This window comes from Fusarium solani (genome assembly GCF_023522795.1).
Source record: "Fusarium solani strain SB1 chromosome Unknown bctg00000016, whole genome shotgun sequence".
NCBI classification, from domain to species: Eukaryota; Fungi; Ascomycota; class Sordariomycetes; order Hypocreales; family Nectriaceae; genus Fusarium; species Fusarium solani.
In genome coordinates this window covers 330,466-354,570 of record NW_027072142.1, presented here as the reverse complement: position 1 = coordinate 354,570, position 24,105 = coordinate 330,466, and the positions used below count along the sequence as shown (strand labels likewise).

General features: G+C 50.5%; 6 protein-coding genes across 6 annotated transcripts; 4 read left to right on the top strand and 2 right to left on the bottom strand.

The window, feature by feature from the left end:
• Positions 1 to 1,992: 1,992 nt before the first annotated feature.
• Positions 1,993 to 3,077, top strand: MRS44_018469 (uncharacterized protein; the record flags this gene model as incomplete). The annotated part of the gene is made up of 2 exons (XM_065615950.1): positions 1,993 to 2,066; positions 2,165 to 3,077. 2 exons carry the CDS (start codon positions 1,993 to 1,995, stop codon positions 3,075 to 3,077), a joined length of 987 nt encoding a protein of 328 aa, XP_065472022.1.
• A 3,112-nt stretch (positions 3,078 to 6,189) lies between these two features.
• MRS44_018468 (uncharacterized protein) lies at positions 6,190 to 8,923 on the top strand (the record flags this gene model as incomplete). Its single annotated transcript, XM_065615949.1, has 8 exons — positions 6,190 to 6,243; positions 6,523 to 6,569; positions 6,647 to 6,742; positions 6,816 to 6,900; positions 6,953 to 7,261; positions 7,312 to 7,533; positions 7,571 to 8,653; positions 8,705 to 8,923. The coding sequence occupies 8 exons, from the start codon at positions 6,190 to 6,192 to the stop codon at positions 8,921 to 8,923; spliced, it is 2,115 nt and encodes a 704-aa protein (XP_065472021.1).
• Positions 8,924 to 9,522: 599 nt separating this feature from the next.
• Positions 9,523 to 10,634, top strand: MRS44_018467 (uncharacterized protein; the record flags this gene model as incomplete). Its single annotated transcript, XM_065615948.1, has 4 exons — positions 9,523 to 9,556; positions 9,606 to 9,831; positions 9,957 to 10,351; positions 10,399 to 10,634. The coding sequence occupies 4 exons, from the start codon at positions 9,523 to 9,525 to the stop codon at positions 10,632 to 10,634; spliced, it is 891 nt and encodes a 296-aa protein (XP_065472020.1).
• A 638-nt stretch (positions 10,635 to 11,272) lies between these two features.
• On the bottom strand, positions 11,273 to 12,136 carry MRS44_018466 (uncharacterized protein; the record flags this gene model as incomplete). Its single annotated transcript, XM_065615947.1, has 1 exon — positions 11,273 to 12,136. The coding sequence occupies one exon, from the start codon at positions 12,134 to 12,136 to the stop codon at positions 11,273 to 11,275; it is 864 nt and encodes a 287-aa protein (XP_065472019.1).
• A 2,567-nt stretch (positions 12,137 to 14,703) lies between these two features.
• On the top strand, positions 14,704 to 17,535 carry MRS44_018465 (uncharacterized protein; the record flags this gene model as incomplete). The annotated part of the gene is made up of 4 exons (XM_065615946.1): positions 14,704 to 14,738; positions 14,785 to 15,567; positions 15,636 to 17,254; positions 17,348 to 17,535. 4 exons carry the CDS (start codon positions 14,704 to 14,706, stop codon positions 17,533 to 17,535), a joined length of 2,625 nt encoding a protein of 874 aa, XP_065472018.1.
• Positions 17,536 to 19,722: 2,187 nt separating this feature from the next.
• Positions 19,723 to 20,777, bottom strand: MRS44_018464 (uncharacterized protein; the record flags this gene model as incomplete). The annotated part of the gene is made up of 3 exons (XM_065615945.1): positions 19,723 to 20,125; positions 20,180 to 20,479; positions 20,524 to 20,777. The coding sequence occupies 3 exons, from the start codon at positions 20,775 to 20,777 to the stop codon at positions 19,723 to 19,725; spliced, it is 957 nt and encodes a 318-aa protein (XP_065472017.1).
• Positions 20,778 to 24,105: the final 3,328 nt, after the last annotated feature.

Here is a 24,105-nt window from a genome sequence, read left to right as displayed (position 1 = left end):
AGGGGATTTTCCAAGTCATCGTAATTTTCACATGGAAGTTATAACATTGGAAAGGACCTAGAGTGACTTCGTTTCGCGTCCCCCTCCAGGCAGGAAATGTGGGTTACGACACCCAAACCATGCTACAAGGTTAGAGATGGCTCTTCTGAGCCCTTCTGAGAATTTCGCAGAAAGGTATGTAATCGCCCCATTTTTGCGTCACCAAATTGCGGTGACATGCACATTCCGTTCCTAAGGTGCTGTTAGACCTCTAACGAACTTAATGTCGACTTTTCGCTCAGCGAGAGTCACTTGGATAATGTGGGTGGCTGCACCGGCTGAACAGGTAACCTGTCTAGTACTTCTGGCAGGCGAAAATTGCCGCGTGGTGCGTGACTAACTGGTTACTAGGGCAGTTCAAAGGGCCGTCGTAATGATGATGCGTCGCGAAACTCTCCGACTAAAGATGGCCGGCGTGGGCTAACCGCCTTCATATCGCAAACAGACCTTCTCAAAAACATTGGGTGAAATCCCCCTGCGATGTTGACATCTGACGATAATCAGCGCACGCACACTATTTGTGACCACCACGCTGCCGGCTGCGGTTACCGTTGGTGTCAGAAGCCCAACATTTGGTGTATTCGACGGCCCTGCCAACACCAAAACAAAGTTTTGAAGCCCCGCTCGTCTTAGCAGGTCTTAATGGTTGCCAGCCAGTCTGGTGCTCGCCAGCCGCGAACTTCACAAGCCACACGGGATCTGCGGATCTCTCAGTTAGTGGCAATTCGCGATGCTTCCTCGTGAAGGCGCTGGTATTTCCTCTCACGGCTAGTTCCTAACTTACTATTTACGCTCACGGACCTCCGTCACGAGACATGAAAATGCTGTTGGGTCGCTTGTCGAGTTGGCAGAAAACCTTCCGCTACATTCACTACCGTAGAAACTCGAAAAACCCGCCCTCTTGGCATTTCCACTTTTTACTTCATTATGCACGTTAAACAGCCTAGCGGCCAGCCACGCCCCAGGCTGCTCAAATCAGAGACCTGGACGCTTTTGCTAACTCCCTCTGGTATATCCAGAGCAGCCATTGGCTGATCGTGAATTTGATGAGGCCCACTTTGCCAAGAGGGTGGATTTTTCGAGTTTCTACGGTAGTTACTAGCAAGTAAGGATAAGTGTTAACCATCCAGTGATGTAACTACTACGGGTAATAAAAGTGTTATCTCAAATCGTCGAGAGTATGTGGTCGGTACCGACAGATCGCATCTCTTGGTGCCAGTATTGAGCTGCGCTCTGTGTTCAAGCCCTGTTAGCCACATTCAATTTCATGCTTCTACGCCACAAGCTTTGCGGTTGCCTAGCATTTGGTTCCCTGAAATTTGGAACACCATTTTTTAATCGCTTGGGGGGGGGGCCTCCACCACCTTCGTGAATTTCACATGATAACTATGTAGTAATATCAAAGTGCACCCCAGGCTTGCAAACAAATAAATCAAATTCAAATCTATTCAAATCAAATCAAATTTATCTAAATCAAATCAAATCAAATTGGCTGTAATGTTATCTAAATCAAATCAAATCGCGACGTCCAGATTTATTTGGATATCTGGCTATTTGGATAAGCCCCACAGCTGTGACCAGGCCCAATCACTGCCGGGAATCACGTCCCTGCTCGCGTCGCGTAAGGATACACAAAACTTTGCTTTTTACCACCTGACGACGCGCTGCACACGAAATTAGTTTATTTTGAGCCTGTGTCGGCCTTGTGGTAAACGTATCGCGCTACTTCATGAGTGCCCCAGTCTGAGAATATTGTAAAGCGATCGGCAATTCACGGTAACTCTTGTCCTATATTTGACACGGCTCAATCTGCGAACGCCAACGAGGCGTCAAAAGCTCTTTCCAGTGCTCCTTCTACTGCTTTTAGCGTCCTTGACAGCTCCGATCTCAGTTTATCAGAGTCCAAAGGAGGGGTGGAGGAAGACACATCGTTCTCGGTCGACTACATCGGCTATGAAGGCATCGATTGGAATCGCCTTTCGGGATATTCCATCCGCAAACACCGAAGAAGGCCGCGGACAGGGTGGGTATGGGAACATGGATTCGATATCGAGAAAGACGGCTCCGGTCACCGATTCTGGCTTTGCAAAACGTGTCACCGGAAGAAGGCTACGATCACCCACAGTCGGCTTCGTTGTTGTGGCCACATTATTAATCTTGTCGCCCGATCTATTCTTTTCGGCACGGACGCCGACGCATTTGAGGAGGATTGCCAAGCCGACAAGGAAATCCAAGATGAGGTCAAACTCTGGAGATCAAAGGGACCCATAGGCAAGCTGCACAATATTGTGCACTGGGTGCAAAGGTCCGGCCAGCGCATTGAGAAGCTCCACAAGCTCCAGTCGATTGAGAACACCGCCTTGAGCCTTGAGGACAAAACAACCTACGACGTCATTCCCGACAACGCTACTCGCTGGAACTCGTCTGAAGCCATGATGGAGCGAGGCTACCTGCTTCGGAATGCACTCGATTCTCTGGTCCAAGCGGAAGTGACAGAGTGGAACCAATACGTGGCCAGGAGGACACAGAACGGGACAAAGCCCATGCCGAAGAAGAGTCGCAAGAAGCCTGCGATTGTTGACGACAAGATGGCCACTGAGGACTGGTCAGTGATTGCAGAGTATTTGGCGATCCTGAAACCATTGAAGATTGCGACCAAGCGTCTGGAAGGTCGACCTCAAGAAGGCGAATTTGGCGCGATTTGGGAAGTTCTGCTAACGATGGAGTGGCTTTTGAAGCATCTGGAAGAGGCAAAGGTACGACATGAACGAGATGAGGAACCGTACCTACGGATTGGTTGCAACCTCGGCTGGATGAAGCTGGACCAATACTACACCCTTACCGAGGATAGCCTTGCGTACCTCGCAGCGCTTGTCCTCCATCCTGCATTTCGCTGGTCGACCGTCGAGTCGCAATGGGCTGACCATCCGGATTGGTTAGTCAAAGGAAAGGCGGTTGTGCAAGAGCTGTGGGAGGAGTATCGAAACCTCTCGGTCGAGCAGGATACGATACCGGAGCAACCGACTGTTGCAAGGTAGATAACGGACCTGGATGATTTTATGGCCTCAATCAGGAAGCTCAGTACTCAACCTGCACCTTCGACGTCCGCCATGCGCGATGAGTATGCAGAGTGGGTGGCCACAACCGATCCAGGTGATTGTTTAGTGGATGATCCGATTCAATATTGGCTTCTCCGAAGACGCCAGTATCCACGTCTGTCGCGGATGGCAATTGATCTCTTTTCAGTTCCGGCCATGTCTTCCGAGCCAGAGCGAATATTTAGCCTCGCCGGACAGATGGTCACGGCTCAGAGAGGCCGCCTCAAAGCAGATCTCATAGGAGCCGCTCAATGTAAATCATCTTGGGAGAAAAGCGGGGTTATCCAGATATCCAAATAAGATCCAAATTGATCTAAATTAAATCAAATCAAACCAAATCGCTAATTTTGGTATCCAAATCAAATCGAATTGGATTGTCGATTTGATTTGATTTATTTGTTTGCAAGCCTGCAACAGGGCGCCAGCGACGGCTCCTGCAGGTTCGAAGTAGAGGAGCACCGCGCGGTAGACGAAGGGCAAGTTGATAACTGGCTCGCTCATTATTACCAAGTGACAAAGAGCAGTTTGTAGAACACTGAAAAATAGATCCTGTGCGAAACGGTCCCAAGAGAACCACCTGGAGCGCCGTGAAGGTCGTGTTGGTGATGGCTGCTTTGATATCAACTGGCATTGACGGATCTGCGAGAAGGAAAAGGTACTAATAGTAGCCGAGCGCTCGTGGTCTAGAATCGACCCAGGATCCCCGCTGGCCGATCCGTAATCCACCTCAGCCAACAGACATGAAGAGATGCTTGTGGCGATTTGTGGCTTTTTCAGACCCTTGAACGCTCTTGCACTGGGAGTTGTGCGTGCGATCTCCTGACGTTGCATCATTTAACGCACACAATCTCATAGAAGCATGCGATCCGGTGCACCTCTGTCACATGCACCTCATTTCTTACTCCATGACATTACAGTCAAACTAAAATAGTTTGACTGCACCCAGCCCTGACGAACAATTCTTGACACCTTTAATTGTTTACCCTTAGTCCTCATCATGTCGAAGTCGTGCATTCCGGCATCCCCTTATCCTATTCTCGATGAAGAGCTCATCTCTGCCCTTTATAAACTTCCCGTCCTCTCCTTCGACGGCAAGTCTAGCCCATTTGGCGAACTAGTCGCTGCAAGAGATGGCATTCTCAATGTTGTCGTGATATTCAGTAAGTCCTTGCCGAGAGACCGAAAATGTTTAGGACGGGCGATTTAAAGTCAATAATTTAGTTCGCCACTTCTTCTGCTCCTGCGATCAAGATTATATCCGTTCCATAGCGTTACATCTTACACCAACCGTCCTCTCCACTCTCCCTATTGGTCCGTGTAGACTCATTATCGTTGGGTGCGGCGACTCGTCCCGCATCCCCCCTTATGCAGCGGAAACATCCTGCGAGCTGCCAATCTTCACGGATCCCACTGGCCGCCTGTACGAAATGCTCCGGATGAAAAGAACCTTAATTGCCTCTCGGAGACCGTCATACACGAAACAGTCCTTGTTCGGTCTTATCATCAGAAGCGCGAAACAAATGGTTTGGAGTGGGTATGAGGCTTTCAAAGGTGGAGACTTTTGGCAGAATGGTGGTGAACTGATTTTTAGAGAGGGACGGTGTGTATGGGTGCACAGGATGGAAACAACGGCAGGTCATTTGACAGCGGAGGAATTGGTGAAAGTTCTGTCGGGGACCGAAGATTGTCCCGTCGCGAAGTAGTTCAAGGGCCTCTAGAAACTTTAGGGAAGAAATGATTGCCGCCCAAGCCAGACTAGGAGAGCTGAGCGACAGGACTGTTAAGGATGTTGCGCTGGTTGAATGACGAAACGCATTCTGAAGAGTCGAGGTGGCTTCCTTAGGGGACAAGACGCGAGGAAGGGCCAGTCGCAGGGTAGTGTCAGACAATTGGTTCCGCAGGGATCATTGGTGGCACCAGTCGATTGATGAGAATTATCTAAAGAACAAAAGAAATCGAACAGCCATGCGTTCGGGCACAGCTATTTAAGTTCATGTCGTTAGGATTATGCGACAGGCCAGATGTGAAACCGGATAGTTACATCCGGTCACACGAATGTTATGCGACAGGTAGGCATGATCTTCACGGCCTCGGGAAACAACTGCGTTAGTAATCTAGCCGTATGCTTTAAGTAACTCTGCGGCCAGGGATGACTCACGACGTGACTGTTACTGTGTCCTCCTCGAGAGTCATAGCACCTGGTGAGCGCAGCCATCGGTCACGGCAGAGAGGGAGGAGAGGAGGCCAAGTGCAAATCCTGTTTGCAGCACCATGCTAGGTACTTCCTTATCTGTGACGGATGTCAAGGGGATCTCGTTGCATTTTGTACATTGAGCTGGTGCCGTTGGTCCCAATTGTGGCGGTAGTACGGAGTACCTGCCATCCATTGCTGGCTGGGGAGAATGCCCTGAAGACGCGCGCTGCATGGCGCCCAGGTGGCCCTGGAGCTGCCCCCTGGCGACCCGAGAACCACCCAAGCTCCGGGCCCGCCACAGTTGAAGATACCTACAGTGGGGTGCAAAGAGTATGAAACTTATATCTTGTATCCGTACCGGCCAAAGTTATCTAGGCCTAACTGGGCAGTTTATTTATTTACACTGCTCTTTTGATTGGAGCGGCCCATATTGACAGGGTATAATTCCCCTAAATTAGCGATCCAGTACAAGATACAAGTTTCATACTCTTTGCATCCCACTGTACTAGAGCTACCATCTGGATGATGAGCAATCTTGTTGTTCCCCCAACGTCAATGTACCTCGATTCAGACTGTACCTGCTCGGGGCATGTACCTCGTCTCAGCCAATGCCCGCGCATTCTCGAGGCGATGATGGCCTTGGGCTGCGGGGATACCGCCCGGCCGACCATTTTTTTTTTTTTGAGACTGGGAAAACTAGAGACCGCTAAATACATGACACGACCCCTCCAGCAAACGTCAGACTTGTTCCGTTCATCTCCCCGTCATTCGACCTTTTTCTTCCCTTGTTCCTCCTCCTCCTTCTCTTCTTCTTCCTTCTCCTCCTTCATAGAACCAGTCTCTCGAACATTCGGCAAAATGGGTTACTGTGAGATCGATCAGAAGGCCATCAACACCATCCGCACCCTTGCGGTAAGCTTTTTCCTCTTCCCCTCCAGCTCTTGTGCATTGGATTTTACCCCGCCACGCCTGCCCCACCATTCATTCACCTTGGCTTTGGGGGGAACGCGCAGAGAAATGTGGTGAGAGAGACAGTGTCACAACCATCGCAAGAGAGCGTCACCGCCTCATCGGTTTTGTTGTTTCGCTGGCTCTCGTATCGTCATCGTGTTGGGCGTGTGCCTGGCAGCTCTGTAGCTCTCATAACGAGCAGCAAACAAAGGACAACGTCAACTGACCAACTCTCAACAGGTTGATGCGACCTTCCACAGCAACTCGGGACACCCTGGTGCTCCCATGTGAGTTTTCCCACCCTCCGCTTCGTCGCCGATGAGCTTCTACAACAAAATACATGAATACTGACTCTCTTATCAAGGGGCATGGCCCCTGTTGCCCACGTCCTGTTCAACAAGTTCATGACCTTCAACCCCAAGAACCCTGACTGGTTGAACCGTGACCGCTTCGTCCTCTCGTAAGTCTTTTACCCGGCGACCGACGCCACAAACTCATTCCAAGAAAAAAAAATTGACCATTTTCCTCCTCAGCAACGGCCACGGCTGCATGCTTCAGTATGCCCTCCTCCACCTCTTTGGCTATGACCTCACCATCGATGACCTCAAGGCCTTCCGAGTACGTGATTCTGACGTCTTTTCTCGCCATTGCATGCTTACCGTTGCTGTAGTCGGTCGACAGCCGGACTCCCGGTCACCCCGAGGCCCATGACACCCCCGGTGTTGAGGTCACCACTGGTCCTCTTGGCCAGGGTATCTCCAACGCCGTTGGTCTGGCCATTGCCCAGGCTCACACCGCGGCTACCTTCAACAAGCCCGGTTTCGACCTCGTCAACAATCACACCTACGTCTTCCTCGGCGATGGCTGCTTGATGGAGGGTGTCTCCAGCGAGGCCTGCTCTCTCGCCGGTCACCTCCAGCTCGGCAACCTGATTGCCATCTGGGACGACAACAAGATCACCATTGACGGTGACACTGCCGTCGCCTTCACTGAGGATGTCCCCAAGCGATACGAGGCTACGGCTGGCAGGTCCTCACCGTCGAGGACAGTGACCACGACCTCGAGGGCATTGAGGCTGCCATCAAGGAGGCCAAGGCCGTCACTGACAAGCCCACCCTTATCCAGCTCAAGACCACCATTGGTTTCGGCTCCCTGAAGCAGGGCACCCACGGTGTCCACGGCTCTCCCCTCAAGGCTGACGACATCAAGCAGCTCAAGGAGAAGTTCGGCTTCAACCCCGAGGAGAGCTTTGTCGTCCCCCCAGGAGGTTTACGATCTCTATGGCAAGCACTCGTCCGAGGGTGCCGCCGCTGAGCAGGAGTGGAACCAGCTCTTCGCCAAGTACAAGGAGCAGTTCCCCGCCGAGGCCGCTGATCTCGTGCGACGACAGACTGGCGACCTCCCCGAGGGCTGGGAGAAGAACCTCCCCGTCTACAGCCCCTCCGACCCCGCCATCGCCTCGCGAAAGCTGTCCGAGACTGTTCTCCAGAAGGTCCACGAGGCCATCCCCGAGCTGTTTGGTGGTTCCGCCGATCTGACTGGCTCCAACCTGACCCGATGGAAGGATGCTGTCGACTTCCAGCCCAAGTCGACCGGTCTCGGCGACTACACCGGCCGATATGTCCGATATGGTGTCCGTGAGCACGCCATGGGTGCCATCCTCAACGGTCTCGCTGCCTACGGCACCATCCTGCCCTACACCGGTACCTTCCTGAACTTCGTCTCGTACGCTGCTGGTGCCGTCCGTCTGTCTGCCCTGTCCCGCGTCCGCACCATCTGGGTCGCCACCCACGACTCCATCGGTCTCGGTGAGGATGGTCCTACCCACCAGCCTATTGAGACTCTTGCCCACTTCCGTGCTCTCCCCAACACTCTCGTCTGGCGACCTGCCGACGGTAACGAGACCAGCGGTGCTTACTACGTCGCCCTGACTTCCAAGGTGACTCCCAGCATCATTGCTCTGACTCGCCAGAACCTTCCCCAGCTCGAGGGCTCGACCATCGAGAAGGCTGCCAAGGGTGGTTACGTCCTGCGCGAGGTTGAGGGCGCTGACATCACCCTCGTCGCCACTGGTTCCGAGGTTGCCATTGCCCTCGATGCTGTCAAGGTCCTCGAGGAGAACCACAACCTCAAGGCCCGTGTCGTCTCCCTGCCCTGCTTCGAGGCCTTTGACCTCCAGGACCAGGAGTACCGCCTGTCTGTCCTCCCCGATGGTACCCCCTCGCTGTCCGTTGAGGTGATGAGCACCATGGGCTGGGAGCGCTACACCCACGAGCAGTTTGGCATCAACCGCTTCGGTGCCTCTGGTGCCTACAAGGATGTTTACAAGGCAAGTTACCCCCTACCCCTGGCAAAGTTAAGCTTGGGCCAGGTGGCTCCCCGGATCGCTATCCCCAGAATCCTTTGCTAACCCCGACTATAGAAGTTTGAGTTCACCCCCGAGGGTATCGCTAAGCGTGCCGTCGCGACCGTCGACTTCTGGAAGGATGTCCCCAACATCCGCTCCCCCCTCAACCGCGCGTTCAAGCAGATCATCTGGATTCAAGACGAACAAAGCAAAGAGGAAAATAAGAATAGGAACAAAAACAAGAATAAGAGTGATAGCAAGAGGCTCGGGACGGGCCGACCCCGGGCAGAATGATTATGCAAGTGATGACGACAGGCTTTGGAGCTAGGGGTCCGTCGAGGTAATTTACCGAACGGTAATTTACCTATCTGACCAAGGTTTTTGACGTCAGAAACCTCGAGGTATTTTACATGACAAAAACCTCTCATTGGCCGATGTCCATTTCTTCTCCACTATTTTCTAAATCGGTCTCTTCCCAACCCCAGCCATCCACAAATATGGAGTCTTGGAAGGTGTTTTCTACCTTCATCAGCCGAGCAACATCAACTGTCTCCCAGTTTTTGACAGCCATCGGTTCTGCCGGATTATCTTTGACCGTCTTAAGCTCTTTAGCATCCGACTATTCATATAGATGAAAGTGACTTGGTCAGTGCTAAGTGGACTAAGCCGATTCCGAAGCTTACAATGAAGGTACCGTAGGATCTCGAGAAATTCGGACACTCTAGCGTCGCCACAAAACTTCGTATCAGCCAATTAACCAATGGTAACTCGACGGTTTGGAGGTTAAAAAGTGGAAAAGTGGAGGAGCTAGAGTGTCCGAATTTCTCGAGATCCTACGGTATTTCGCCGTTGTTAACCTCTCAATTTAAGAAGAAGAAGCGTACGTCGAAGATATGGGATCATACGCCCTTCGGAAGGAATCAGATCGTCCGTAATACGGAAGGTCAGATTATATGGCGTTGCAAGTACTGTAAAGGGAAGCCTGCCGAATATCTCGAAAATGGAGGCACGGCACACATCTACAAGCACCTTAAATCTCACACTACTCTCGATATATTAACGCCTAATGAAGAAAGGGCTGCTAAAACAAGGAATCACCTTGAGGAAGCCTTCTCACGGATGTCTCAGAACACGAATCCCCTCAAACGTCGTCGACACGATGACGAAACGACAGATCTTGACGCTGATAAGTTTGAGCAACTGTATGTAGAGTAGATTGCAGACTGCGGGATTGCACTTCGTATGGCAACAAGAGAAAGCTTTCGAGCGTAAGCGCTCTAATATACTTAATATTAATGGTTCATATACTAATCTTATGCCCTTTTAGCTTGCTCAAATTCCTCAATCCTGGAGTCCTCTCGATTTTACCTACATCGCATCAAACGATTCGCGAGTGGGTGATGCGAACGTTTGAGACGCAAAAGCGACGTATACGACAAGTTCTCCAATCAGCTATCTCGAGAATACACTCCACCGTCGATATATGGTCCTCTCCAAATAAGCTTGGTATCCTTGGTATTGTTGCACACTCCATTGGTAGCAACGGCGAGCTGGTTTCATATTGTGTCGCTTTACGAGAGGTACACGGCAAGCATTCAGGAGAGAATCAGGCCCATATTGTGATGAATGTCGTCGAGGACTACGGAATTGTCACCCAGATTGGATACTTTGTTTCAGACAATGAAGACTCGAATGATACGTTGATGAATTCTCTACAGAAATGTACGCCTCTATCAATTTATTGAGAGACCAATACCAATGATTAATAGTGTTGAACGAGAGGCACAATATCATATACGACGCGAAACATCACCGCCTTCGTTGTAACGGTCATACCATCAATCTAGCGGCTCATGCGTTTATGTTCCCAAAAACCGCACCCGACGAAGCCCCTACGAAAAACCAGGTTAAAAAGGACACTACGAGCGAATATATCAAGCCTTCAGACGCTGATATATTGAAGTGGAGGAAGGCTGGTCCAAGGGTCGGACCCACTACACTGTAAATCCACGTAGACCATCAGTATCAGTACCAGTATTTATTACGCCCGGGAGAACGGATCTCATAGGGCCGATGACTACGCTAAGCTGTCTTCGCTTCCCCGCTCTTCATCCGGACCACCCAAGAGAGCCCCACCCTTCTTGCCAGCTCGTCTCTTTTCCAGCCCCGCTTGCTTGACTCTGCTTGTGTCGTACAGAGCGCCTGCGGTCACCTTGAAGCATGAAAAACGGTAGTTGAAAGAGCCTTGTTCTTCTGAAAATGAGGGCATCGCCTAAAGCGGTAATATAACAGCGCGTAGCCCCTTTAGCGGGGCTGCTCTGACCAATCAGAGAGCGCTATCGTTCAACAGCTTGACAGGCCTGCTTGAAGGCCGATTTCTCCAAGTGTTCAGCATCCTATCCCCAGCAGCTGAAGCATGGTCTGTCAACATGAGGCTGTGTATGTTAGTAGTCAGCTGTAGTGTTGGTGTTTAGTATGTTCTGTTTCCCTTTTTCACCTCAGTCTTCCCGTCGCCATTGCAAACTTAACCGTCGCTCGCACCGCCTCTAGGTTAGGTGCCCATTTGGGCCCGTCCGACGCCGATTTTCCACCCAGAAAGGAGGAAAGGTTTCCCAACATGCTTTGTCCCGCTTGTCGCATGACTTAACGTTCAGTGTCCCATCTCGAGCATCGGAAAAGGAAGTGCTCCATCGTCCCTGGTGCGCGTCCGCACTCACACACGTCCGACTCTGCCGCTCCTATCTTGCTCAGGTAACTGTTGATCCTTGCCATTCCTGTACGAAGTTGCGAGAACACGTCGGCTTCTCGTCTTTTTAGGTTATCATAAAGCGCTTTCGTATGCTTGCCCGGTAGGGCTCGGTCGACCCGCTTAGAGTAGCCGCCCACTCTGTCGGGTAGTCCTCTTTGCTGGTGCAGCTGCGCTGCTACTAGCCTGGTCCGAGTGGAGCGGGCCTGGTATGGCAGCGATTGCGGCGTGTATTCTGCTCTAGTTGCTTTCTGCGCTTGTCTCTTCGCCTTGCGGCCGATGGCGAGGTCGTCATCTCGGGATGGTATCCATGCCATTCTGACCCTGTTGCTTCCCTTTCCCAGACGTTCAATGTGCTCATAGATCTGTCGGATGGTGATCTGACCGGATTGCTGCCGTGGTCGTGCGATCGCTTTCAGTGACGACTGGCTGCTTGGCAGCACCGTGAGTTCTCGGTGTTGCAACCCATCGGGCATGCAACGCAATGCCATCGCAATCGCTTCCAGCTCGGCCGTGTATGGGTTCTGGTCGTCTCGCGACCCGAGGGTGACCGAGTATCTGGCCACTATCTTGTCTGTCCGGTCCGGCGATCTGTATGCTACGATGCTTGAACGTCTGAACAAGGAGAAACCAGCATGATAAAGAGGGAGAGGCGGCCGCGGCAGAGGAAGTGGAAGAGGCAGCCGAGAGAGAGAAGCTAGCGAGGCTGATAAGGTTGAATAAGTTATCCATGTCCTCATAGACGATGAGGATAAAGTCATCGCGTTGAACTCGACTCAGAGCGTTGTTATTGCCCTTATAAACCTACTACCAAAGTCGACATATCACGTCTTTGTGGATAACCTCTTCTCGTCGCCAGACCTCTTCCTCTCTCTTTGTCAGCACGGCCACGGTGCTACAGGCACAGCCCGCCCTAACTGCGGCATCTTCAAGGAGCTCATTGATGCCAAAAAGAACGATAAATCAAGGAAAACAAGGTTCAAATTCAACGAGATCAAAGTCATCCCTACCCCAGATAACCAGGTAGAAAGCCTTTACCCTATTATCTATGAGTTCCTTACTAACTTATCTTTTCTTACTGCAGGTAAACCAAATTGCATGGAAAGATAATGCCCTCGTGTTATTCCTATCAACTGTGTTTAAGGGCGATGAGAGATGTGAGCGCTGGAGGAAGAGGCCATCAACGAAGAAGTGTACGGCACGGCCGACACAGCGATTTTTTTAGTAATAAGGCAGTCAAGCTGATACCAATCCCTACAGTGGCTGCTACTTATAACGATGAGATGAATCATGTCGATCGAGGAGACCAGATGAGGGCATATCAGGGCTACGATCATGCTATTCGCCGAGGCGCTTGGCAGGCTCTCACTTGGACCTTCCTGTTAGATGTGGTCCTTGTGAATAGCTTCCTTTTGCAACTCCACGGCCAGCCGCATTGGAAGCGATATACAAATCAGAAAGTCTGGCGCCGGCGCATTCATAACGACCTATTCAAGGCGTTCCACAATGAAAGTCAGTGTTGGAAATCCGAGGATCCCCCTTCCATTCAGGATTCAGACTAGCAGTCTGAAAGTCCTAGATTTAGAGTTCAAAGTCCTAGATGGAATCATTCAGAGATATAAACTTGAGAAGAACTCTTATATTAATAATAATAATATAATCAAGTTCCAAAAAAAAAAAACATCTTCACCCAGCACAGCTGCACAATACAAACAACAGTCAGTCCAGACGGAAGTTTCGGACCGGGGACGAATTTACGCCTGTGGCACAGCATAAATTTGTCCGAAGAGGGAAAAAAAGATAATGCGTTGCTTGTCAGGGTTGTCAGCTTGGGAGGCCTAGGTCAAGGAGCTCAAGGAAGCCTTTGGGGCTGGTCAGCAGCAATAAACGGAGGCATCAATCAAGGTGGGGATGTAAGCAGTGTGATGTCGCGATTTGTAACTCGAAATATTGTTGGGACTTCTATCACAGGTTAATTTAGGTGGGAAATAATGTACCATTCATATTGTGCAGTTTTATTGGTCAGACATCCCTGTAGTGACCCGATTGGAGCCTTAACACAGTCGAGGGGATACGACCAGCTATCGTAGAAAGAGGCCAGCGTGCTAACACAGCTTAGGACCGGAATAGCCCGGCTTAATGGTTATTTGTATCAGGTTCGAGCTGCGCCAATAGATAAGTGCCCGTGCGGACGGGCAAAAGAAACGGTAGAGCATTTTCTCTTCCGCTGCGTGAATTAGACGAGACACCGCAAAAAGATGCTTCAATATATAGACACAAAGCGCGGTAATATCTCCTTCTTTCTGGGAGGGAAGGCAGTATTAGATAGACAGAAGTAGACACCTAACATGAATGCTATACGAGCGATAATCAGATTTGCAATCGCTCGGGTCGCCTTAATCAGAGATGATCTAAGTTCAACTCACCCACCAAACTACCAATGCTAACTATCAAGTCCTCATATAATCGAAAGCACGCACTGCTTCAGCCGCCGAAAATAAGAAACTGAACACTTAGAGGAATTAGGCTTCAAGTTCACTTGCTACTAACCCCATGAGATGCCGCTGAAAACGTCCAAATTGGCAATAGGAACGTGGAAAGCAGATCTTCGGACGGGTTTTAGGAGACCATAGCAAATTGACATGAAGAGATTGTGTAATTTAGCAAGAGTGCCGTTTAGGCTTAGCCCGGGCGTCATAAATATATACATGCATTCGTATGGCCGATTCTGGCAGAATCGCCGGAGAATAATACCTAGCGTGAACCCGTAGTAATGACACCGGACGTGACATACCGGACACTCGTCTGTAACTTTATCTAACCACTAGGGTGAGATTAAATGCCTTGAGGCATTCCACGCCTCCTTGTTAATTATACCAAAATTCTTATGTATCTAGGGGGAAGTTGCAGTATATACACCCCGGCAGGATCCCCTCGTCAGAAGCCTTCCTCAGTAGCTCAATTGACCCTAATTGCTTCTTTCCACACCTTCTGTTGAACCCCCTCTTTTGAGGAGAAAGGCTAGATTGAGCTAGTCAACTTTAGTTATCGTATCTCTGAGCGTGGACGAATCAGCACTGAAGCTATCACCACTAATGTCTCATAATGACTTCATGTGAAATGGGGCTATGGACAAGAGCGGCTCCGCATAATTAATTCAGGAAGGCTCTGCTGCGCGCGTCCAAATCTCTGGACTCGCGCTAACGACGATGCTGACTCCGAAGCCCAACGCAATCCGATAACCATCACTTCTACGGTCGACCAGGAGCAGAGGTGCGCCAGCTGAGAGTCAATGTTGACCGAGTCTTCTCAATTGGGACGCTTCACCATGGCGCTCAATCGCATCAAATCCCCACGGGCCCGGTCATGTCGCGATTGACGACGCGAATATCGGCAACGGGCCATCGAGCGACGTCATCGGCGATGGACGCGTACGGGTCCAGTTCCACGACAACCCGCAAGCGCTGGCGACATGGTGCGACCGATTCCAGGGATCCTTTGCCGGCGAGCTGCCAGGCGTCGAACATTTGGAGCCTCCGAAGCCGCGAAGGACGAACAGCATCGCGTTTCTGCCGGACGTCGAGAAACCAACTACCAGCCCGCGCCTCAACATCGCCATCCATATCGCTGGCTCCAGAGGCGATGTCCAGCCGTTCATTCCCATCGCCCAATTACTCATGAAGCCACCGTGTGGCCATCGCGTCAGAATCTGCACGCACCCCGTCTTTAAGGATTTTGTCGAGGCCCAAGGCGTCGAATTCTTCAGCATTGGCGGGGATCCAGAAGCTCTCATGGCCTACATGGTCAAGAACCCTGGCTTACTGCCCAGCCGAGAAAGTGTCAAAGGAGGCGACGTGGGCAAGAGGAGAAGGGAGATGACTGAGATTATCAATGGCGCCTGGCGGAGCTGCATCGAGGCCGGTGATGGGATGGGAGAGCGAGTGACGGCTGCCAACGTGCAATGTGCGGGGGACCTCTTCATTGCGGACGTCATCATTGCCAACCCACCATCGATGGCTCACGTTCACTGCGCCGAGAAACTGAGCATCCCGCTACACCTGGTCTTCACCATGCCATGGTCACCAACAAAAGCATTTCCTCATCCCTTAGCGGCGATGAGATATGGAGATGCTGATGCACGGGTTGCTAATTACCTCTCTTTCATGATGATGGAGTTGTTGACGTGGCAAGGGTAAGTATAGTGCGAGACCACCAGAGAAATGAAGCGAACAAAATGCATTTACTAACTTTCCACATTAGTCTGGGAGACTTGATCAACAAGTTCCGCACCCAAACACTACACCTCGACCCGGTCAGCCCAATGTGGGGGTATCAACTGCTCTCCAGGCTGCGAGTCCCATACAATTACCTCTGGTCCGAGTCTCTGATACCCAAGCCATCCGACTGGCCTTCTCATCTCAACATCACAGGGTTTTCCTTTCTACGGCTCGCAAATTCGTACACGCCTCCTCCGGACTTGGTCGAATTTCTCGAGAAAGGGCCAATGCCAATCTATGTTGGATTCGGCTCTATTGTTGTGGACAATCCACAAGCTCTCACTCAACTCATTTTCCAGGCCATCAAGATTGCCGGTGTTCGCGCCATCGTGTCAAAAGGCTGGGGTGGTGTCGGCGGGGGAGATGACGTCCCTGACAGTGTGTATCTGATCGGAAATTGCCCACATGACTGGCTTTTTCAGCGCGTTTCCGCGGTTGTGCACCATGGCGGTGCAGGTACGACGGCAGCTGGTATCGCCGCTGGTCGACCGACGGTGATTGTTCCTTTCTTCGGCGACCAACCTTTCTGGGGCCGAATGATGGCAAGGGCCGGTGCCGGCCCGACATCCGTACCGTTTAAGGAGTTGACTGCGGAGATTCTAGCAGAGAGTATCACCTTTGCTCTGCAACCGGAAGTTCATGAGGTGGCACAAGAGATGGCAGAACATATTGCAAAGGAGGATGGGGCGGGCCAAGCCGCTATGGATATCACCGATCGCTTGGAAGTTGACAAGCTGCGCTGCGATATCTGCCCTGAGAGACTGGCAACCTGGCTTCACAGGAAAACGGGAGCCCATCTCAGCGGCTTCGCAACCTCCTGTCTTGTTGACAAAGGGTTGATTCAACCACCAGACCTCAAGTTGCTTCGTCATAAGCACTGGTATGTCGATGAAGGCGCCGAGGACCCCATCATCGGTGTCATAGCTGCAGCCTCGGGCTTTGTCGCGGCCGTGGGTACCGCAACATCTGACTACTCCCAACGGTTGAAAAATCCAGCTCCACTAAGGCCATCAAAGAGACGCCTGAGTTCAAAAAGAGACAAGCACTTCACTCCCATAGAAGAGCATCGAGCTCATGACGGCATCTTAAGACCCGTCATCGGACCGGCTACCCTAACACTGACGGACATGGAGAGCATCGCGATGAAGATGGCTACTAAGTCGCTTCGCAACGCTGACCCGGCCATAGCGACCTCCAAAATAGCACCCTCTATCCGCAATAGGCACAAGGCCTCGTGGAGAGCTCACGAAGAGGGCAAAAACGGCCGTGCTTACTACGTCACTCGTGCCACCGGAAGATATGCGTGCGACCTGGCCAAGGCTGGCGCCAAAGCTCCCGTGGCACTCTTCTATAACGTCGCCAACGGGTTTCACAACGCCCCATCACATGGGTTTGCTGGCGTGGAGGTGCGACGGCGCGATGAGATCACGGGGCTCGGAAGTGGGCTCAAGACAGCTGGGAAGGAGTTTATGTTGGGGATTTGGGACGCCTTCAGTGGGCTCGTTACAAAACCTTATGACGATACCAAGCAACGAGGCGCAAAGGGCCTAGGTAAGGGTATGTTGCGCGGTGGTCTGGGATTTATCAGCAATTTGGGCTCAGGTGAGTACTTTCAATTATTTCCCTATCTTCGGTAATGATCATTGCGATCTCGCAAGCCGGCACTAGAATAGACGAGCCGCTGACGCAGCAAAGCAATCTTTGGGCTGCCGGGTTACACACTCAAGGGCATCGAGAAAGAACTAGCAAAGCATCACCTTACGAAGCTGAAAGCAGAGGTTCTATTGATTCGGCTGAGACAGGGTATTAATGACTGGCGGGAGGCTCCTGTAGAGGAGAGGAAAGAGGTTGTGCGGAGGTGGAATGCTTTGGTGTCTAAATAACTATCCCTTCGAATATGCAAAGGCTCCCAAATGTACCTGGCCCCATACCAACTCTGTCACATGATTAGTACATGAGGGGAACCTCGCTTTGCATTATTAAACATTACTACCAAATCCTCCTACAAATCATTTAACAATCATCCATGAGCTCTCAATCAATCCCTGCAGAGGCACTTAATGCCTATGATAACCGTAGCTTTATTAACAAAGATAATAGGCGCCGCGAACATGACTGCGATAGCACCCGGCGGCCTGTTTTTCCGCCTTCTGAAACCCGAGGCTTCAATTTTAAACCTTTCAATGTGGAATGGCGCGAACTTGAGGTCAACCAGCTGCCCCAAGAGCCGCTATACCTCTTTATGCCTCTATCCCTAGCGGAAAGCTGAGCAAATCATACTAACAGCAGGGTTAATAGTTTGCTGGAAAGGGGCGTTATTGATAGCCGGAACCATGAGTTAGAAGAGGGTCGCGGCTGCAAGCTTGGCAGCCGGCCACAGCAGCAAAGGTATGTATATGGCTTGCAATCCTAATTTATTTAGAAATCCACAAGGAAATCGCGATTGAAGGCCATTGGAAGACCCCTAAGTTTAGGAACCAACGCCCTGAACACTCAATCATCAGGTTCATGACCTCTGACCGGCTTACCTCCTCCATCGTCACCTTCGCCCACTTGATCACACTAAATTCGAGGATTATGAGGGCTTTCCTGACGTCTTCCAATGCGCACAACGCTGGGTCTGAGCTTATCCAACTTGCTACAACGCAGCTATGCGAGCCGGGCTCCCACGTCGCTATAAATCAGGGCATGATTCGCTATACAGGACGGAACTCGCAAGTCACATACGTACCCAACAAACTTATTGACACAGGGTTCAACGTGCGGGTTGTGGCCCATCTTGGCATCTGTCTGAGGTGGATTTGGCACCAGCCCGGTGCAGAACACGGTCCCTTGGCGTTGAACGTTCAAAGAGGAAGAATTCGGTATCTCAAAGAGACAGAGGCCACCGCCACGGCCGAGGGAGAGGGAGAGGGAGAGGGAAAGACCGCCAACAGAGGGAAGCTAGGGAGGCTGATGCGGTCGAGGAAGTTATCCATGTCGTCACAGACAGCCGGGATAAGCTCACCGCGTTGAATTCGACTCAGACCGTCGTTGTTGCTCTCATAAATCTACTGCCGAATTCGACACATCACGTCTTTGTGGATAACTTCGTCTCCGGACCTCTTTCTCTCTCTTCGTTAGCACGGCCACGCTACTATATTCAATGAGCTCGTTGATGCTAAAAGGAACGATAAGTCAGGGAAATCCGGTTTCAAATTCAACAAGATCAAAGTAATCCCTACCCCAGATCAGGTAGACAGCGTTGACAATGTTGGCTATGATTCCCTTGCTAACTTGTATTTTCCTGCTATAGGCGAACCAAATAGCGGGGAAGGATAATGTGGTCGTGTTCTTCCTCTCAGCCGTGTTTAAGGGCGATGAGAAATGCGAGCATTGGAGGAAGCGGCCGTCAACAAGAATACCTACAGTACGGGCAATACGGCTTTTTTCTTTTTTTGGTAGTTTACTTGATTTCTGTCCTGGAACATCCGACACATGGTAAGATGAGCCGCCCCCAGTGACTATGCGTTGTCATACATCCGGCACTCTAGTGACATTAATGTCACGAAGAGCAGCAGTGAAACATGAAGAATGAATCTCCAAGATGAACTTCTAAAACGGTAGGCGATAAAAGTGACCCTTATCAAATGAACCAACTGAGCGGCTTCAACGCCTGCTCAACCTCAAAAGAATGAACCGAGTGGATGTGTATAAAGTCATCCAATCCAAGAAGATATTCGCCGTTTCGCCAAAGCATTTTCAGAACTTTTTTCCTGAACCAACCTTCATTTTTTGGCAGCCTTCGTCTTCTTTCCATCTTCCGTCAAATCCTTATCCTTGATGTTGTTGAAATGCCAAATGCCCCCTCTCCCGGTCCTCTTGAAGCTGCTGGATATCCTTGTCACTGACAGGAACTCCCTCGATGGCCTTGACCTTCTTTCCTTCAATGAACATCATGATTCCACCGACGGCGGCAACCACACACGCGAGACCAACAAAGAGGCCGGTTGCCCAGCTAGGTCGATTATATCGGTTCATTCCCCACATGAAGCCGGCGAGACAGCACTGAAAGAAGGTATTCCAGACCATTAGCCAGATGACGGCGTCCAGCTTCCAAATTGGTGTGGCCGGTGCGCGTCGTTCGGTAAGGGGGCGTCGGGGATCTTATCCTCGGGGAATGGGCAAGCGATAGACGAAGCGAGCTTGGGCGAGCTAGACACATTCTTCGGCCCTATGTGAGGGTTGAGCTCAGCGGAGCCCGGGAGTCGGAACCAGCCTCGGTGAATTCCACCCAGGCGTCGGAGGGGGATTTCTTTCCCTTGCATTCGGTATTGAAGCAGGTACCAAAGGTCGCGAAATCTCCAGGGAGCAAGCCCAAAGCCAGTAACGCAGAAAAGAGCGTTGAGGATCTGCGAGTCCCATTCAATCCATTTTCGTCTGGGAGAGTCGATATCATTGCAAGAGGGGTGACACATGGCAGGGGCAGCATTGCTGTGATAAATTCAGTAGAGTTCTTGTATGATGGTGGAAGGGGCGTCACCTTACCAGAGCAGCAAGAAGAGCATGCCACCCAAGCAACAACATTTCAGACCGTAGATGGTAACGCAAAAGCCTAGAGGCGTCACGAAATAGTTCCAGAATGCGATGCAGCCAGACTTTGTCGATTGCCAAGCGGAGTGCTTAGGGGGGAAATGGTACCCATTCTCAAAAGGTGCAGCAGTAGCTGGCTCTCCCGTGAAAGCCCTGCTCGCAGATGCGGCGCTCGGACAATCCGTTTCCTCAGGAGGCACCTCTTCACTAACAGCAGGAAACGTGCTCTGTCTCGAAGGATCTCCAGCAGCGGAACTTTGTTGCATCGGTATCGACGAATTCGAGGAAGTACGCGGCACGGCTTGACGTGTGAAGATGGATGAGCAGATGGTTCCGGTGGCGGCCATGAAGCCCTCCGGGGATTAGACACTTCAAAGCTTTGGGAGGCGCGACGAAGGCGACCGCTTATCGATGATGAGGCGGCTGGGCGATTCTCGACGGGCGATGAAGGGGCTGTATTGTCGGCGCGCGGTGATGCATCTTCGATGGATGGAAAGGGTTCGGTCTCGGTCTCGGTCTCGGTTCCGTGATTGGAGGCTTGTCGAGAGCGCATTGTGGCGGTGCCTACTCTGATGCTACCTATGACCTACCGCTCAGATTTGGGCAGGTAATGTATGTAAGATGGTTAGCGCTGATGAGCAAATGCGAATTAATCGGTGTAAAGGTGTATGAGCAAAGGTAAAGGAGAGGGAATACGATTGTGATATGATGCGCTAGGTACACAATACCGAGCAACGGGGGACTGGGGCAGTTTTAAAAGCGAATCTTGGAGTCTGAGGGCCGCTACTTGCATACGTGGGCGTCGAATAAGTTTATGAATTGATGGCGACGGTTTCTGCGCACCGAACCTGTCGCTACGGAATTGTGATGAATTCAATCTCTGCTCTTGTGATTTGGTCATCATCCAAGCTCAAAGGTTTACTGGATTTTCGCAAGATGGTGATAGGCTGGCTTTCGTTCTTCTATCCCTTGAGTTGTGGAAAACCTCCTGGCCGTACCGAGCCCCACATCCCCCCACTTCTCAGAGGTACATGAGGGGAACCTTATGACGCGTCATTAATTGAATCCGCCTACATTCCCATAGAAATTCTTTCAGATTGATCAATGACTTCCCAATTGGCACCTATAGAGATATCGGAGGAGGCGCTCAACGCATATGATAATAACAGCTTTATCAATGAAGATAATAGCCCCAAGAGCATGAGGGTGATCGCACCCGGAGACCGGCTTTTCCGCCTGCCGAAGACCGAGGCTTCGATTTTTAACCCTTCGAAGTGCCGTGACGAGAGCTTCTCGTCAAGGAGCTACCCAGGACCCGTTATCCGTCAATCAATTTGAGGATGTGAGCAGTGTGATGTAGCAATTTGTAACTCGAGAGATTGCTGGTAACGTACTTAATAAGCATGCCGGTCAGACAAGTATGCCGGACAGCATACTGTGCACCTAAAATTAACCTACCCTAGATAACCTAACTTTCTCTATAAAATACCTAGAAACTTAAAAAAAGTATTTTTATAAAGCTAATTTTGTAAATAATCTAGAAATAATTTTTTTTTTAGATTTTTTAGAAAAATCCGTTTATAAAAAAATAGCTAAGTATACAGTGCGAATTTACTTTTTTCTATACTACCTTATAAGGAATTAAACAAGATTTTTTTTTAAAGATTATATAGGATAATAAATTATGTAATAAGTATAATATAAAGTTTAAATTTATTTTTAGCTAGATTTCAAATTTTAAGGGTTTTTTTAATTTCCTCTTTTAAGGTAAAAATACCTCTGTCTGGCATACTTGTCTGACCGGCATGCTTATCAAGTACGTTACTTCTATCATAGGCTAAAATTTTGAGGGGGGGTTGATTAGGTACCGTTGATCCGATGCATTTTATTTGGCCGCAACCTCCTGTTGTGACCTGGCGAGAGGTTTTCCACAGCCCAAGGGATAAGGAAACGGTGATGTAAGAAGTTCGTCATAGAAGGCGAGAGGGCAGCCGTTGAGTGGGGTTCGTTTGAACCTTAATGAGTCCCCACCCCAAGAAGTTGCGCACCACTCAAGCTTCATAATCACTCTCAATTTAAATAACACTCCAACGTTATGACAATATTAAATCTGGCATCGCTGTAATCTCTAATTACACTCATGAAAGAGGTTCTCCCCCCCGGTTCTTTGGCTTCATTCCCTCTCTCTCACGCCTAAAGAGTAATAACTCTTGTTCTTGGCTACCATACGCCACCACCCTTTCGGCAACCCCACCCTTTCGTCAGGCAAAAAAAAAAAAATTTCATCTACCAAAACTCAACACTTTCATTTACACGCAGCTTGACCAGAATAAAAGTTATTTGCAAATGGTTGCTTGGTGTAAACCTACAATTGATGTATCTATTGATTTTTAGGCCTTTCTACTAGCCTCCCCGACCGGGTGGTGTGCTGAGGTGTTACGATTTCTTCTCTGACTTCAATTACCGAAGCAGCCTCTGATTCTGACCGAAGAGCTATAATTCGCCACAACACCCTTCCTTCCGCTTCCTTTTTCGGTAATCGCTTCTCTAGAGGCTAGAGCCTCACTAAGAGTCATGAACCGTTTATTGGGATTCGGAAGTGCCTTTCTCTTCCCTCTCTTCAGACGGGCCAGTTCCTCCTCCAGACTAGCAATCTTCACGGTATGCGCCATTAACGTCTGCTGTTGAGTCTCAAAGCCTTTGGCTATCACGTTGTATCGTCTCCGTGTCTTTGGTGTTTTGTTTAGCCCAAGATCGCGGATTTGGCGGCTGGTTTTTAGTGTATCGTCCGAACCAAAATACGGCGCCCGCTCTGAAGTCCTCCTTGGGCTGTCATTCGGCTTATCCCCTTGGATTTCTGGGTGCCGCAGAGCTTTGGCACGTGAAATCGGCCAATTGCCAGTAACTCTCCAGCCGGAGAGTACGGCGACTGATACACTGGCGCCTGGGCGCCATTTTAAAATTGGCGCCCGGGCGCGTTTTCTGACTAAGCCCCAAAAATGGTGCCCCCAAATCGGTGCGTGTGTGCGTGACGCGCCACGAGCAGTCGTCCGGCAGCTCAGGAGCCAAGCAACCGCACGACGATGGCCCAGGCATCATTTGTTGACGATGTTCTCCCACCTGAAGGGATATACGAATCGCGAGAATCAAGCTACGAGCAAACAGCACTAAACTGAGTTTATATGTGCTCTGCCTAGTTGCACTGTCGGGAACTTGATGTTTTCTAGTTGATTCGGTATACTCGAAGCGCTGGAAGCTTTGCTTAGAAGGCAATCAGACTTGATCCAGATATTTTATCTAGAGTCGTGCTATTCATATAACCCCTTATTGCTAAGGGTACAACCCGTCACGTGAAATTCGGTAATTTCTTCCTTCTTTCCTTACCTTCGCCTCTACATACCAAAAATTCTGACAGCTAGAGGTGACTAAGAATCACGCAAAAAGTCACTTAGTCTAGGTCCAAAGACCTAACCACAATCTCATCTCGCAGGGACGATTGAGTGACCGGGATGAAGTTATCGCCGGACGGCGTTGGTGTTGCTGACAGCCTCGAGCTAACCTGGGTTCCCCTTCCGCGCCTGCCTCGTATTCTCCTTCCCCTTGTATTTGTAGCTGTTCGTGATCGAGTCGATGACGGCGTTGAAGCCTGTGTCTGTGACGGCGTTGAAACCCGTGATGTGGGCAAATCCGTTTCGATCTCAGCTTGTGTACGGTTTCGACGGATACTCGGATTCAGCTGCCGTGTATTATGACGGCTTTGGCTCTGCCTCATAGCGGTTGAAGCCGTTGATGAGCGCGTTGACGATGATGTTGATGAACGCGTTGATGATGATGATCTCGTGGTCTCGCTGCTATACAGAGACCCAAGATTCAACGGAACA